The sequence below is a fragment of the Eutrigla gurnardus genome, assembly GCF_963514095.1.
Source record: "Eutrigla gurnardus genome assembly, chromosome: 4".
Taxonomy (NCBI): Eukaryota; Metazoa; Chordata; class Actinopteri; order Perciformes; family Triglidae; genus Eutrigla; species Eutrigla gurnardus.
Window position 1 is genome coordinate 3,624,593 of NC_139918.1, and position 15,463 is coordinate 3,640,055.

The 15,463-nt window shown below is 41.7% G+C and overlaps 2 protein-coding genes and 1 long non-coding RNA gene across 3 annotated transcripts in view; 1 reads left to right on the forward strand and 2 right to left on the reverse strand.

Annotated features, from left to right (window-relative positions):
- LOC311012815 overlaps positions 1 to 15,463 on the forward strand; it is a 347,190-nt gene that overhangs the window by 114,101 nt on the left and 217,626 nt on the right. The window lies entirely within an intron of this gene.
- Positions 1 to 15,463, reverse strand: part of LOC311012405 (uncharacterized protein) — a gene marked incomplete at its 5' end in the record, with an annotated part of 61,693 nt that overhangs the window by 43,520 nt on the left and 2,710 nt on the right. The window lies entirely within an intron of this gene.
- LOC311012785 (cadherin-12-like) overlaps positions 1 to 15,463 on the reverse strand; it is a 103,330-nt gene that overhangs the window by 22,512 nt on the left and 65,355 nt on the right. Inside the window, exon 9 of the mRNA XM_084008432.1 lies at positions 14,722 to 14,858. Coding sequence (XP_083864558.1) covers positions 14,722 to 14,858 — 137 coding nt within the window. The remainder of the gene's footprint in view (positions 1 to 14,721; positions 14,859 to 15,463) is intronic.

The window sequence follows — 15,463 nt, forward strand, 5'->3', positions numbered from 1 at the left end:
ATTTGCCATCTTCCGAAAAAGGCTCAAGACTCACCTGTTCAGACTTCACCACCACTCTGCATAGCATGACCCGATAACAACCCCCCCCCCCCCCCCAAAAAAATAAATAAATAGCACTTCCATGACAAAGTGCGTAAATGTAAATGTTATGTGATTGTGTCTGACTGTGTAATCACTTTCTGGTTCAGCTTGCCTGGACAGCACAACTGAAATGATAATGAAAAATTATTAACAGCCTAATTTTTTAGTTTTTTCATGTTTTGCAGTTTTTTATATTGGATGGGCAAATGATTAGCTTGTCTTGCACAACCTGTTATTCTGCTCTTTCTTGTGGAGCAGCTGTGAGCACAGTTTTTTCATGAACTTTCTTTTCATGTTTTTTGTGATTTACGATATTTCATTAGACTCAACCCCACCAGTGGCACCAAGACGGCAAAGCTGGTCAGCAAAAGAAGTGGGAAGGTGCATGAGAAGAAGAACAGCTTAGTCAATCCTCACGTCTCCTCGCTCCTCATGCAATTAATGGACTTTGAATGGCTTTGAGCGTAAGTCATATGCAAAAGATGAGGATTTTTGTCTTTCCAACTATCCCTTTAAGGTTGAAGATCGACAAGATTTCCGTTCAGTCTTTTGTTTACATTGTAGTTTATTTTGAGTCAATCCGTTATCCACCATTCTTCTGCTGCAAATACTCACTAGTTCACCAAATCCGTAGCTAAAAGTCGTCCTATTGCAAATACACTGTATTTCTGTTTGGGTAACTTTTGCCAGAAACTACAGTGCCCAGCTGTTTTAGAAGTAGTATATTTTCATGACCTGTTTTTAAAGGAATTTTTCGACATTTTGGGAAATACTCCTACTCACTTTCTGGTGTAGACTTAGATAAGAAGATACCACGTCCATTGAAGGCACATAATGCCCAGTAAAAAGGTTAGTAGGAAGGTTAAGGAAGTAGAGAGCCGCTCCGGACGCTCAGCTTTGTACTGCAGTGAACGGGGTCCAGAGAAAAAGCCAAATTAACCACCTAAAACAAGGCTCACCTAAAAATGTTTACGTCAGCCTAAATGTACGTTGTATAGGTAAAATTCACACTGCTTTACATTGCCGTCAGACCGCGCTGTCTTTTGGCACTACATTTTCTCAACTGCAGAACCCTGTATCCCTACCCATTAGCGTAACTGGCCAACAGCTGATCTGCGAGCGGAGGAATACAGCGCGAGGCCCAGTTGCTGGACGAGAGGTTTACTTTCAGTAAAAACGAAACGTATCTCTCCGTATCCTATAGTGCTAAAATAATTTCACCATGCCCGATCTGACCACTTACTACAGCAGCAATGTCACATTGCACGTTTCAATTTAAACACAACACACTAACTGACTCTCATACCCCACCCCCAACCATGCACACATCATTTATTTCCTGCTCATAAGTGTACATTGAAAACCGTCTAAAACCATCAACCAGCCTATTAAACCAGCTTCTACACCATCAACCAGCTAAGACCATCTGAAACCATCAACCAGCTAAAACCACTAAGATCAGCTAAAACCATCAACCAGCCTATTGAACCAGCTTAAACCATCCACCACCCTATTCTACCAGCTAAGACCATCAACCAGCTAAAACCACTAAGACCAGCTAAAACCATCAACCAGCCTATTGAACCAGCTAAAACCATCCACCACCCGCTAAAACCACTAAGACCAGCTAAAACCACCAAGCAGCCTATTGAACCAGCTAAAACCATCCACCACCCTATTCTACCATCTAAAACCATCAACCAGCTAAAACCACTAAGACCAGCTAAAACCATCAACCAGACAGTTTTTCCAGCTAAAACCATCTAAACCCACCAGCTAAGACCAGCTTAAACCATCAACCAGCTTGTTAAACCAGCATAAACCATCAACCAGCCTAAGCTGGTCAAAGCTGTTTTTTTTAGTAGGGTGAAGTCTTATATAGGACAGATATGAGAGTGGTATTCATTATTATTATTATTTTATTCATTATTATTTATTTATGAGGATTCGAATTGAGTTCTGAAGGCATGTTGTAAAACTATTGAGTTTTAATAAAAGTTTTGTTTCTGACTCTGGTTTTATTTAACAGATGAAGAAAATCTAATGCAATGTTGATGAAATTTGGAGTAACAGCAAGCCTGGTCTAATTCAATATGCATATGTTTTTGAAGTATTAACAGCTATTTACTGGCAACTTTAGTTGCCTCTGTAATTTGAATAGAATACAAGATAATGTTGTAAATTAGATTACAATTAATAGTTGTTTTTCTGGAAAAAAAACACACCAAAATACAACAAAAACCTGTAAAAGTAATCCTGTAATATACTGTAATCCTTTTTACAGTTATTAACAGCAATTTTACAATACTTAACTGGCTAATAATTTAATTTAGCTAGTACTAATTTACTGTAAATTATACAGTCAATTTGTTACAGTGTGTAAGAGAAGGAAGAACTGAATGTTCGAGTGAGAAAGATGAAACTGTTTTCAAATAGAAAGACATAAACAGGAAGCCAGACTCTTTTGTATATTTTCTTCCTGTAAAACTAAATATGATATGTGCTAGCACCAACCAATCAAGTTACATTATAATAATGTACTTTTTACCGGTCCAATCAAAGAAAAAATGAAGGACTATTTAAATCCCTCATAAAGGTGTGTTCACACCAAACAAAGAACAAACTTTTCGTGCAGTGCTATTGCATACAAAGTCAATGCAACATCACGAATAGACAATAATTTGCACAGGTCGCGAATGACACGAATGATGCAATGCAATTCAGGTAAACATATGCAATTCACACAATTTACTGTAAATTATACAGTCAATTTGTTACAGTGTGTAAGAGAAGGAAGAACCAGACTCTTTTGTACCAAAAACAAGGGATTTTATTAATTAGGACCAAGAAAAAAAGACAAAAAAATACCCAAAGCACAAAAGTAGAAAATGACTGAACTGAAACAAGTTTAAACGGGCCACTGCTGGACGTCCTGCAGCTCAGAAGGGATCTTCTTCATCTTCACTGGGAATGTGATTCAGTACTATTGACTATGAATCATGATCTCATTAAAACATTACCCAGACTAGCTTAGAGTTCTGCCCTAGGCTGTGGGTATTAAATTATCCACAAATGACATTGCAGTGTGGAGCAGCAGACTTGATTCAGACCCGTATCATGGTCTGAAACAAATCATAATGAGAAACCTCTTTCCAGGAATGGACCACAGAGTCGGAAAAAGTGGCTTCATATGGACATTTCTTTCAACTCCAAGGACAGGACTGAGAAATATGTGGAGAAATGGGGAGAATAAATGCAAAACATTGCTCCTGTGGACAGATATTGAAGTAAAGTACGTGCCATGTCCAATAGGCACATCCATCCATCGTCTCCTGCAGGGGTGCCCAACTCCGGTCCTCAAGAGCTACTGTCCTGCATGTTTTAGGTTTCTCCCTGCTCTTACACACCTGATTCGAAAGATTTTTAAACCTGTGACAAGCTTCAGTTGCTTGATAATCACATTAGAATCAGGTGACATCATTAGAATCAGGTGTGTAAGAGCAGGGAGAAACCTAAAACATGCAGGACAGTAGCTCTTGAGGACCGGAGTTGGGCACCCCTGGTCTACCGCTTATCCTGTATTCAGGGTCGCGGGGGGGCTGGAGCCGATCCCAGCTGACATTGGGCGAAGGCAGGGTACACCTGGACAGGTAACCAGTCTATCACAGGGCCGACAAGACAGACAGGTAACCAGTCTATTACAGGGCTGTCATGTAGAGACAGACAACCATTCACTCTCACATTCACACCTACGGCAATTTAGAGTCATCAATGAACCTATCCCCAATAGGCACATAATCAGCATTAACACACATTCGGTGGGCTTCAGAAAGAACCTCATACTGGCAAACAAGATGAGATTGAGGTGCTTGTAAAACTATATATTTGATCCATGTGTGTTTTATTTATTTGTATTATTATTTAATATTGTTGTTTGTTTTGGTTTAATTTATGTATTCGATTTATTATTGCTAGGGTATATGTGTACAGAAGTCATTTGAACAGTTGACTAGAAGTTAACATCCATCCATCCATCCATTTTCTACCGCTTATCCTGTATTCAGGGTCGGGGGGGGGGGCTGGCGCCGATCCCAGCTGTCATTGGGCGAAGGCAGGGTACACCCTGGACAGGACGCCAGTCTATCACAGGGCCGACATGTAGAGACAAACAACCATTCACACTCACATTCACACCTACGGGCAATTTAGAGTCACCAATTAACCTATCCCCATCCTGCATGTCTTTGGACTGTGGGAGGAAGCCGGAGAACCTGGAGAGAACCCATGCATACACCGGGAGAACATGCAAACTCCACACAGAAGGAACCCGGGCCGACCCGGGAATCGAACCCTGGACCCTCTCGCTGTGAGGCGAGAGTGCTACCCACTACATCACCGTGCAGCCTAGAAGTTAACAATGCTGTACAAAAACTAAATAAAAAAACAAATTACAAAAAAATAAATGGTTTAAAAAGCAAAAAGCAAGAACTGGGGCGTTAATTGACAGAGTCTTAACACACAAATGCACGCTGACAACTTTGAGACCAAATGAAACAAGTGTTAGGGCTTGATAAATGACCGGAGCATTAACAGCAGAAAAGTGTTTACAAAACTGTGATATAACCTTCTATCCACAAGAAACGGCATAGCTCACGTTAAGAATCAAGAGCAGGGAACAACAGGATAGCCTTGACCTTCGAGTGCACCGGCTTAACTGCCCCATGACCTACAGCTTTGCCCTAGTAGGTTACTGACGCTTGGCCAAACTCACACTTTGAAACGTTAAGTGTTAGATTGGCATCAGGCAGTTGCCCAAACACTGCATGAAGCTGTTGAATGTGTTCATCTCACAAACTTGAATAGCAACAATGTCGTCCAAATAATATTCGCAACCTGGTTAGCCTGACAAAACTGTATTTACCAACTGAAATGTGGCTGGAGCATGAATATAAGTTGCCTTTTTTCAAGAAGTATTAGATCACACAGTTTGTCAAAAGCCACAACATTTTGCAAGTGATACCGTTGATAAAACAAAGCTTCTTTCTCATGACTAAACTGAACATAAGTGTGATTGTCTGCTTTTTTAAAACCATTTTTGGTGATATGCCTCCACTGCGTAAGCTTCCTTTATCAGACAATGCGGACCATAACTCATAACGACTTAATCATTAAGACATCTACTACAGCAAATTACAAAACACAACCACAACTAAAACCACACAAAAATATCACTGTCTATTAACAGCGATAGGAAATCAGTGGTGTACAGAACACACATGTACACTTTACAAAACATACAAAAAGTAAGTAAAGTAAGCAAACTAAACAAAGTATCAGACCAACAAGTTAGTGTCAAACTACATATCACACAAGTTACTAGAACACAGTTTGCAATCACAAGAAACGGTGACGAACAAAAGACAGCTGTATTACTGAGGCGAATAATCAAAAAGCCACCAGGTCTGAAACTTTACTGCAAACTTTTTTGTAAAGCAAGCCTAAAGAAATATTGCAGACGCAGAAAACAAACAGACAGAGACCCCAAATATGTTTCGGCCTCCCTAAAAAGTCAAAAGGTGGAGATGGAAAATTATATAAAGGACACCAGACAAGGGATCTTATTCATTAGGTCCAAGAAAAAAAATTACAAAATATACCCAAACTACAAAACTGAGAACATACACCTAGTATGTATGTATAGTGGTATTGTCTGAAATAGCATCGTTGATGCAATGTTTTTGTGCACATTCTTGGAAAAGTCTCCATATAAATATTGAAAAAGCAAAGTGTCAAGAATACAGCTGTATAAAGCAACTACTTATTTCATTTAACTAATGTGGGTCAACATCTCAGAATTTCACTTCATGTCCTCGAAAAGCCATATTATCCTGTGTTCTGGCCTGTTGGTGGCCACTAGATGGAGCCAGAAACCAATCAGACATGATTACCTAGCTGTGTGTTTGTGTCCATGTGTGTTTTTAATTGAATCTCAAACATATGTCAATTAATCTAATTCTGGCTTCACTTACACAGTCTTGTTTTCAACTCTGTAACAGAGCCTGAGGATTTATTTTGTTGGTCTATCCGTCTAATTGGGAAGGTTGGCAGATTTGTAACTGGCCGGCCCTTTGCCTCATCAAGAAGCTTACAGGAGGAATCATAAGGTGCACAGAAGTCAAGAGGAGTTAAGCTGCTTTTATCACAGAATTGACAGCTGCAGCTGCATAACAACCAAACTACAGAGTTTATAATGTAGGAGATGCAGCTTTTCCCATGAATCTTTATAGTTTGTCTTTATTGTTTTAATTATAAATGTCTTAACTTTCTTCTTCCTGTCATTTAAATGGTGTAGAAAGTATGTATCTGAAGATTAAATGGACAGCTAAAGCTTACCAAACTTTACTTGTATCTCTCTCTCTCTCTCTCTTGTACACAACAGCTAGGTCCAAGTCCAAGAACTACATCTAATCACACCTTTTAAAGTTGAGCTGAAATGAAAAATCCCCTTTGAACCATCTTAGATCATGTCCACAGTCATATTGAGCATCTATTTAACACAATATCAAAATTACAGATATTTAAGTTCTTTTGTATTTTTATGTTAAAATATTTTCTTCCTGTAAAACTAAATATGATATGTGCTAGCACCAACCAATCAAGTTACATTATAATAATGCACTTTTTACCGGTCCAATCAAAGAAAAAATGAAGGACTTTATTTAAATCCCTCATAAAGGTGTGTTCACACCAAACAAAGAACAAACTTTTCGTGCAGTGCTATTGCATACAAAGTCAATGCAACATCACAAATAGACAATAATTTGCACAGGTCGCGAATGACACGAATGATGCAATGCAATTCAGGTAAACATATGCAATTCACATGACTTGTTACTACAGATATCTTGCAAGGGCATTAATGCTGTGAATGCATGTGAATCCTGAACCCACCCAGCCCTCAAATGAAACCCACTAGACAGTTAGAACTGAAGAAGCATCTTGGATGGGAGGAGAAACGTCGTTACAAACCTAAAGCAAGTCCAGCTGTCTATGATAAAGTTTTCAAGATAAAGACTTGCATGATTGAGAGTCTTTACAGACATTAAGATAGTGTGATGTCATGTGACCGTGGTGTAGTTCCTTTATAGCCTAATGTAAGCGTTTTACCTCTGATGATTCAAAAATCATGAAAGTGGTGTGGATGTTGGTGAAGAATATCTTGCAGCACAAAATGTTTAAGTATCATGAATGTTTTTTTTGCCACAGAACTGGCATAACCATTGGGATTCAATGCCTTGGTCAAGGACACTTTAACATGTGGACAGTAAGGGTTGGTGATCAACCTACCAACCCTGGAATTAGAGGACAACCATACTTGCTGCCCTGTAAGTTAAGGTCCTAAGCTTGCAGCAATTCCCGACCAGGATCAGACTTGTGTGGTAAATGTGGTGACATGTGGCTGCAGGTTAAAAATCCACAAGAAAGAGTGCCTCTGTGAAGCCTGAGGCTATGAGACATCTATACACACCAAATGAGTGGATTAAGAGTTATCTAAATAAGTTCTAAGAACAACAGTAGCTAAATGATCAAATATTGTGACATGGCAGGCTTAAAGCGCTGAACAAGTGTCCTCTCTGATGTACAACAGCCCAACTATGACACGTCCAAAATGAAAGTTATTTTTCTTAAATCCATCTGATTAGTGTCACAATGTTATCTCTTCAAGTCAGAGTTAAGCCTCATTTGGACTAGATGTATTTAGGTTGGGTAATTTTATTTATAACGACACCCTGCTTGTTAGTGATTTTAATCCTGTCCACAGTGACTCATTTTCAGCCCGCCTTAATAGTTTCCATGTGAAGAGCTGGTTCTTCTAATTTTGCTTATCTGATTAGCTCAGTGTTGACTTTTGTGAGAAAAGTCAAAAAGTTGTGCTAATCGAATAGATGGAAACATGCTAAAAAGAATGAATAGACAATGCCTGACGCATAGTCCATAATTCATGTTTATGGACACCTTGAAGGACATTATCAGGCTTTTTTAAGACCATTAATATATATTTGAATGCATTTTGCAACCAAAATCAAAAGTTTTTAACGAGCCATAACTGTTTCCCTGGTAAGCCTGATGGTTTGCTAATCCATGTACCAACAATTACATACATACATACAATCGTATAATCCCCTCTGAATGGAGCTTAAAGGTCCAGTGTGTCCATTTAGTGAAAGTGATTTTGCAGGTTGTAACCAACTGAATCCCCTTCAGCTCACTCATTCCTTCATAAGCGTGAAGACGAATCTGCATTCAAGCCACCACTTCAACATAACAATGTGAAAGGCTCTCTCTCGAGCCAGTGTTTAGTTTGTCCCTTCTGGGCTTCAGTAGAAACATACTCTGTGAAGAGGACCTCCACCCTATGTAGATATGAATGACTCATTCTGGTTCCAGTCGGTGATATTGCACTAATGAAAACATAGTATGAATATTATATTTCTGCCACTAGATCCCTCTAAACATAAATTGCACGAAACAAATGGATAAAAGTTAAAATAAAATGTGTACAGACTGATTATCAGACTATGTGTTGTGAACTCCCATTACTGTACGTGAGGATGGTCTATGATAGAGATTGTGACTATGATGTGGAGGAGAGGAACCAGCAGAGATCGGGATGTGATGTGGCTGAACCTCAAATGGAGGATACAAGGGGATTTGGCCTGGACAATCACTTCTGAATAGCAGATATTTTTATTTATCTAAATTCAAAGTTTTGAAATGTTGAAAACAGGTAACTGGAGCTGAGGCGGCTAAGCCCAGACCCTTTCTGTGTCCCCCATGGGACCTTGTTACATAATAAATATGTATGGTCAAAAGCAATAGACTAGTGATTTTTTAATTATTTTTATCAGCCCGGGAAGAGAAAGAAGGAGCGAGACCTGTTGTTAGTGTGAGTAACGTTCCTGGTACACACAGATACTGAGATACACCATATGTGTAATTCATGGTAATTCAAAGTAGACAAAAGAATGATCTGTCTATTGAGTGTTTGTTGAGAAAAGAAACCTATTCGGGCGACTAGGCAAACAACAGCTCTGCCATGTTGTTAGTTCGTCCTGGTAAAACATGTAACTGTTGGATTCTTCTAAAAGGAAAACATTTCCTGCTTGAGGGAACAGGGGAAGTGATTTAATGCTCGGTCAGTCTTAGCTTCGATTCATTCGCTCCATGTCAGATCAGACAACATTCTAGACTAGACTGCCTGCCAGATCTCCTTCAACTTCATAATCCATTCAGGACTGTCCCCTCTCAGAACACAGGACTGCTGTCTGAATAAAAGAGAAGTCCGTGGCACCCACTATACCTCCTTCTTCTGAAACAAGCTACTCAATGTCATCAAACCTTTCAATTCAAACTCCAAACTCATCTCTCATTTAGTTGCTTATTCTTTGATTACTTCAGACTTGTTATCACTGCAGCATTATCTGTCCAGCAGCTCGGTCTCAATCTCAATGACTAATCTCAACCACTAAGTTACTACTCCTCCTGCTAACCTGAACACTGTAAACTCTCTGAAAACCCTCAGCATGTTTCTTTCCTACAAGCACAGCTGTGTGCATTTCTCTCTCTGTCTCTCTCTCTCTCTCTCTCTCCCCTGGCTGTCGGTGAGCTGGAGCATTGTCCTCCAAGAGCATCAGCCTTCCCCTCTTGTCTCTGGTCTTGTGGGCATGTTGTCCTTGCTCTTTGTTATTTTCTCTTATATATAGTATGTGTACTGGAGCTTAGCGTCTTTGTGAAGTCTGCCATCTTTCAAGGTCTTCATAGTGGAGAGGAGATCATGTGACCAGGTTGTATCTGTTTGGAGACACTTGAAGTTGCTAAATATCCTCCCAGATCAACTATTTAATATGTTATAATCTATCAATAATCAATTGTTGGTACCTAACCGTTAGGACTACACAATGCGGCCTACAAAGCCTACACATGGACAAAGGGACAAAGGGGATTAAAAACTACACCGCCATTTTAGTTTCACATCTCACCCAGGTGAGAAATGTGACGTCACACAACTGGTGCCCTATTGGCTGACAACTGCAGGCACCCCAGGGGGTCCCCGGCAGCAGCCGTGAGCTTTATAAACCGAAGCCGCCTGGAGAACGCTCTCTTACTCTTACTCTTACTCTGGCGTCTCTTCCTACAACCGGCACAACACCACGTTGCAACGGGAGGCGACCCCTCCTGCAGCGCACCGCTGCAACAAGAGGAACCAAGCCGGTTCCTGCCTTCCAGCTACCAGACGCTGTCTGAAGTAAGCTGACTAAATCGCCAAGCCGCGATTATATCGCCGCTCGTGGAAGGAGGAAACACCAACTGTTTTCTTTATTTGAGTTTGATCAACGAGAGGAAACCCGCTCCGCTCTCATCTGGACGAGGCCGACTCATCACGTCCCCCGCTGACGCCGGGGCCCACGAACTACCGCCGTTGCGGAACGCCGTCATCGCCAGGACGGACTCGCAGCTTACGCAACGATACCAGTAAGAGGCTATCATTCTGGGCAGAGACACAAGTGATAGTGTAGGATATGCTTGTAATTCTTGTTAATGTGTTTTAAGTTCTGATCGCGGACCGCCGAGTCCGTTGATTCATGTGCTGCTGTATTTGAATACTGATTGTGTACCCACGCAGCTGGGTTGATTTCTGTAACAGTGTTTTCAACTAACCTCCGCCATATTCGCGAGCTCAGAAAGCCTCTACTATCAGTTGTTGGGGTTGTAGCAGGAGCAGATTTGGTTAACAACAGTTAACTATCAATATCAATATGATTATCGGTATTAATAATTATATTTAATATATTATCATGATATAATCATGAATAAACGGGGCACCACCCTGGGATCAGGGAAAAGATCAGTCTCAATATGAAGGTTTTATACTCACATGCCAATCATCGTGATCATTGGCATAGGAGTACAAAACCAATCGAACAATTAAAAAGGCGTGAAATTCAAGCACTAGCCTTCACAACCTGCTGTTATCCAGTGACATATACACAGCAAGCACAAGAGACCGCTAGTTATAATATAATAAGATTTATTAAAATCAGTAATAATGATCACAATCAATAACACTGCAATTAACAAAGCCTTTACCTAACTACCTAACACACAAAGCCAAGCTTAAACAAAGGGAGAGACACACGTGGAGTGTGTGTGTGCGTATGTGTGTGCGTGCGTGTGCGTGCATGTGCGTGTGTGTGCGTGCGTGCGTGTCGCGAGAGAGAGAGAGAGAGAGGGAGAGATGGCTATGGGCGGCCACCAGATGGAGCTATTCCTCGCAGCGTTCAGGGGCGGAGCCACTGAGGTTCGATGGGGTAGCGAGAGAGAGAGAGAGAGGTGGAGCTATTCCTCGCAGCGTTCAGGGGCGGAGCCACTGAGGTTCGATGGAGTAGCGAGAGAGAGAGAGAGAGAGAGATGGCCGTATGTAGCCACCAGATGTAGCTATGTCCCTAGCGTCCGCCTGGAACAGCTGGTTTAGGACACGTGTGTGCGGCGTGTATGTGTGTGTGTGTGTTAGCGGGACACAAACAAAGAGAGAGAGGATGCGCGAGCGATATTCGGAGGGACAGAAAGCGTGCCGCTATCACACGGGCTCGCGTGAATGAACTGGCGTTTATTCCGCGAGACCGGTCTTTTAACTGATAGTAGAGGCTTTCTGAGCTCGCGAATATGGCGGAGGTTAGTCGGAAACACTGTTACAGAAATCAACCCAGCTGCGTGGGTACACGATCAGCATTCACATACAGCAGCACATGAACAAACGGACTCGGCGATCCGCGATCAGAACTTAAAACACATTAACAAGAATTACAAGCATGTCCTACACTATCGAATCTCTGCTTATGCCCAGACAAATAGCCTCTTACTTTGTCGATGTGAGACGCGTCGATGTGAGGGTTTCCGTCCCGTGCGGCGATGGCGTTCCTTGACGCCGGCAACGGACAGTAGTTCGTGGGGCGCTGGTTCAGCGCCGGATCCAATTAGTTGAAGAAAACAGTTAGTATTTCTTCCTTCTGCAGGAACAATCGCGTGGCTCGGCGATTTAGTCAGCTGATTTCAGACAAAGACGGGTCGAGTTATCCATTCTGCTGGCAGCTGGGACGAAGAAAGTTTCTTCTTACTGCGGGGAACGGGAGAGTCGCGCTGTCGCGGTGGTCTCCTCGGGATCCAAAAATGGTAAACAAAAGAAAAATGAAACCAGTAGAGGAAAAAAGAGGGGAAAACAGTCTGTTGCTCGTCCAGCGAGTTTGGGGGAAAGACTGCGGCCTAGGACAAAGGGAAGCGCTGTAGACGTGATCTTCACCTCCTGGCGTAACCGAGTTACTTTGGAGAGAGCGTTTTTCTGGTGGCTGCGGGATTTATAGCTTACGGCTGGGTCCGGGGGACCCCCTGGAGTCCCATGCAGTTCGCAGCCAATGGAGCGCCAGCTGTGTGACGTCAGATCTCGTGACCAGGTGGAGGTGACACTAAAATGGTGGTTGTAGTTTTTTTTATCTCCTTTGTCCCATTGTCTGGCCGCATTGAGTAGGCTTTGTAGGCCGCATTCTGTAGTCCTAACGGTTAGGTCCCAACACAGTTAAAAGACCGGTCTCGCGGAATAAACGCCAGTTCATTAACGCGCGCCCGTGTGATAGCGGCACGCCTTCTGAGCCTCAGAATATCATTCGCGCATTCTCTCTCTCTTTGTTTGTGTCCCGCTAACACGCACACACCGCACACACACATCCTCCGCCAGCTGTTTCCAGCTCCGGACGTTGAGGACGTAGCTCCACCTCTCGCTCTCTCTCTCTCGCTCTCTCCCTCTCGCGATCCTGTCTGACGTCAGTGGCTCCGCCCCTGAACGCTGTGAGGAATAGCTCCATCTGGTGGTCGCGCCCGACCATATCTCTCTCCCTCTCTCTCTCTCTACACGCACACACACTCCACGTGTGTCTCTCCCTTTGTTTAGCTTAGCTTTGTGTGTTAGGTAGTTAGGTAATAAGGCTTTGTTAATTGCAGTGTTATTGATTGTGATCATTATTACTGATTTTAATAAATCTTATTATATTATAACTAGCGGTCTCTTGTGCTTGTTGTGTATATGTCACTGGATAACAGCAGGTTGTGAAGGCTAGTGCTTGAATTTCACGCCTTTTTAATTGTTCGATTGGTTTTGTACTCCTATGCCAATGATCACGATGATTGGCATGTGAGTATAAAACCTTTATATTGAGACTGAATACAGTTTTAGGTTATCTTTTCCCTGATCCCAGGGTGGTGCCCCGTTTATTCATGATTATATCATGATAATATATTAAATATAATTATTAATATCGATAATCATATTGACATTAATAATTAGCTGTTGATAACCAAATCTGCTCTTGCTACAACCCCAACACAATGTATATATTACCAGTCAAGCTGAAATTAGAAATGTATTTTTAAACGTTTATTGGATTGTTGTATTTATTATTGTAAACATCAGTTTATGATCTCAATCTTTAGTTTAAAGTCTTTTTCAATACAACATGATGTTCATTTCGTAAATTATGGTCCATTTAGATCCTACCACGCTACCATGCTACCAATGCCATTAGCATTAAGATGTTAACAGCTTCACACGAGAAGCCAGATGCAGTCAGATCCAGTAAGGTTGCTGCTCGGGGTGCCACTCTGCTGCTTGTGTTCATCAGATCCACGCGTCGCTCCTCCACAATCCAAATATGGTCACTTCCTTCACTAATTGCAAAAATTACAAGGTGATGACTGCCAAAATCCAAAATGCCGATGGTCACGAGTTTTCAACATCGTAATTCAATTCAATTTTATTTATTTATATGGCACCTTTCATGCAGGGAAATGCAACACAAAGTGCCGTACAGAAAATACAAATTTAGAAAATAAGAACAAAACAACAACAACAATAAAAACAACAACAACAGAAAGAAAGACCCGACCCCCCACCCGGAACACACTCGGACACTCACACTAACATGCACGCAACTCAGGTATGGACACCACACACACACACACACACCCCCACGCACTGCATTGGCTAAAACTGTAGAGACATGGCTCGGCACTGAGACATCGGTGAGTGAAAGGCCATCCACACCATGAGGGACTCTGGTTCCCGTCAGTCGACGGTAAAAGAGATAAAATAATGTAAAATAGAACAAGATAGCAGTAATAAAATAAATAGCAAAAACTAGATAAAAAAGCTAAATAGCTAAATAGGATAGAATAAAATCAGTATAAACTACTAAAATAAGCAAAACTTAAAATAATAGATTAAAACTTGGGGAATAAAATAGCAGACTTAAAATAATAGAAAGTTAATTAAAAGCCAGACTAAAATGATGAGTCTTGAGCCGTTTTTTAAAAACATCAATGGTCATGAGCTAATCTTTTCAAACATTAAATCAACGTTATGTCCCGTTTTCTGTTCTGTTTCACTATACATATGGAAGACAGAGACTCTGGAGATGTTGTTTTAGCCAAGGCTCTGAGGACAGAGGCTCACATGCAATGACTATGTAGTTATAATGTAATGTCCCAGATGAACAGCTCCAGACAGTCAATGGTTTGTTTCAGAATACTTACTGACTTTGGTTGCCACTACACTGATGTTGTGCTGAACAGCCGTCTCTCTGTCCAGGTATTCATTGGTGGAAATGGTTCCTTCAACAGTGTCAATGTCAAAACAGCTGTCTGACTCCGTCTGCCATTCCAAGGAATACCTGCAGAGACAAGAGCAGTCCACAGTCCACATGAGATGGAGACAAGTCACAGAGATGATCTGGCTCCTCATTATCAAAGAGCCAGTCATCGATAAAAACAATAAGCCACCATGTTGTTGTACATTTCATTGGGTGTTTAAAATATGCCCATTTCATACAAGCTGATTGGTTGAAGCCTTTATTTTTGCGTTTTATGTGTAAGTACTCATGACAGTTAAAAAAATATATATTGATGTGCAAATAATCACACTCCAGGCTTACATTAGTTGTGTTAGCTGTACTTAGCTATGTAACAGTAACAGTGGCTGTGTTGTTGGTGGCAACAGCTCCTGGTAGGGTCTCCCAAGGTAAAGTGGTCCCAGGGTAAGGGCCAGACTTAGAGTGATTGAGGAAACCCTGATGGAACTGCTGATGGGAGAACAGGGCCCCTCCTCTAGCCAGACCTGGAAGGGTAGCAAGTGTCTGGTGGATGGGCCTGGGTTTATGGGCCTGGGTTTATGGGCCTGGGATTATGGGGCCTGACTGGGTACAGTCCGAAAAAGCACAATGAGGCCGCTGCCATGCGGACCCACCACCTGGATAGGCATCAGGGTCGGCAAGGGTGG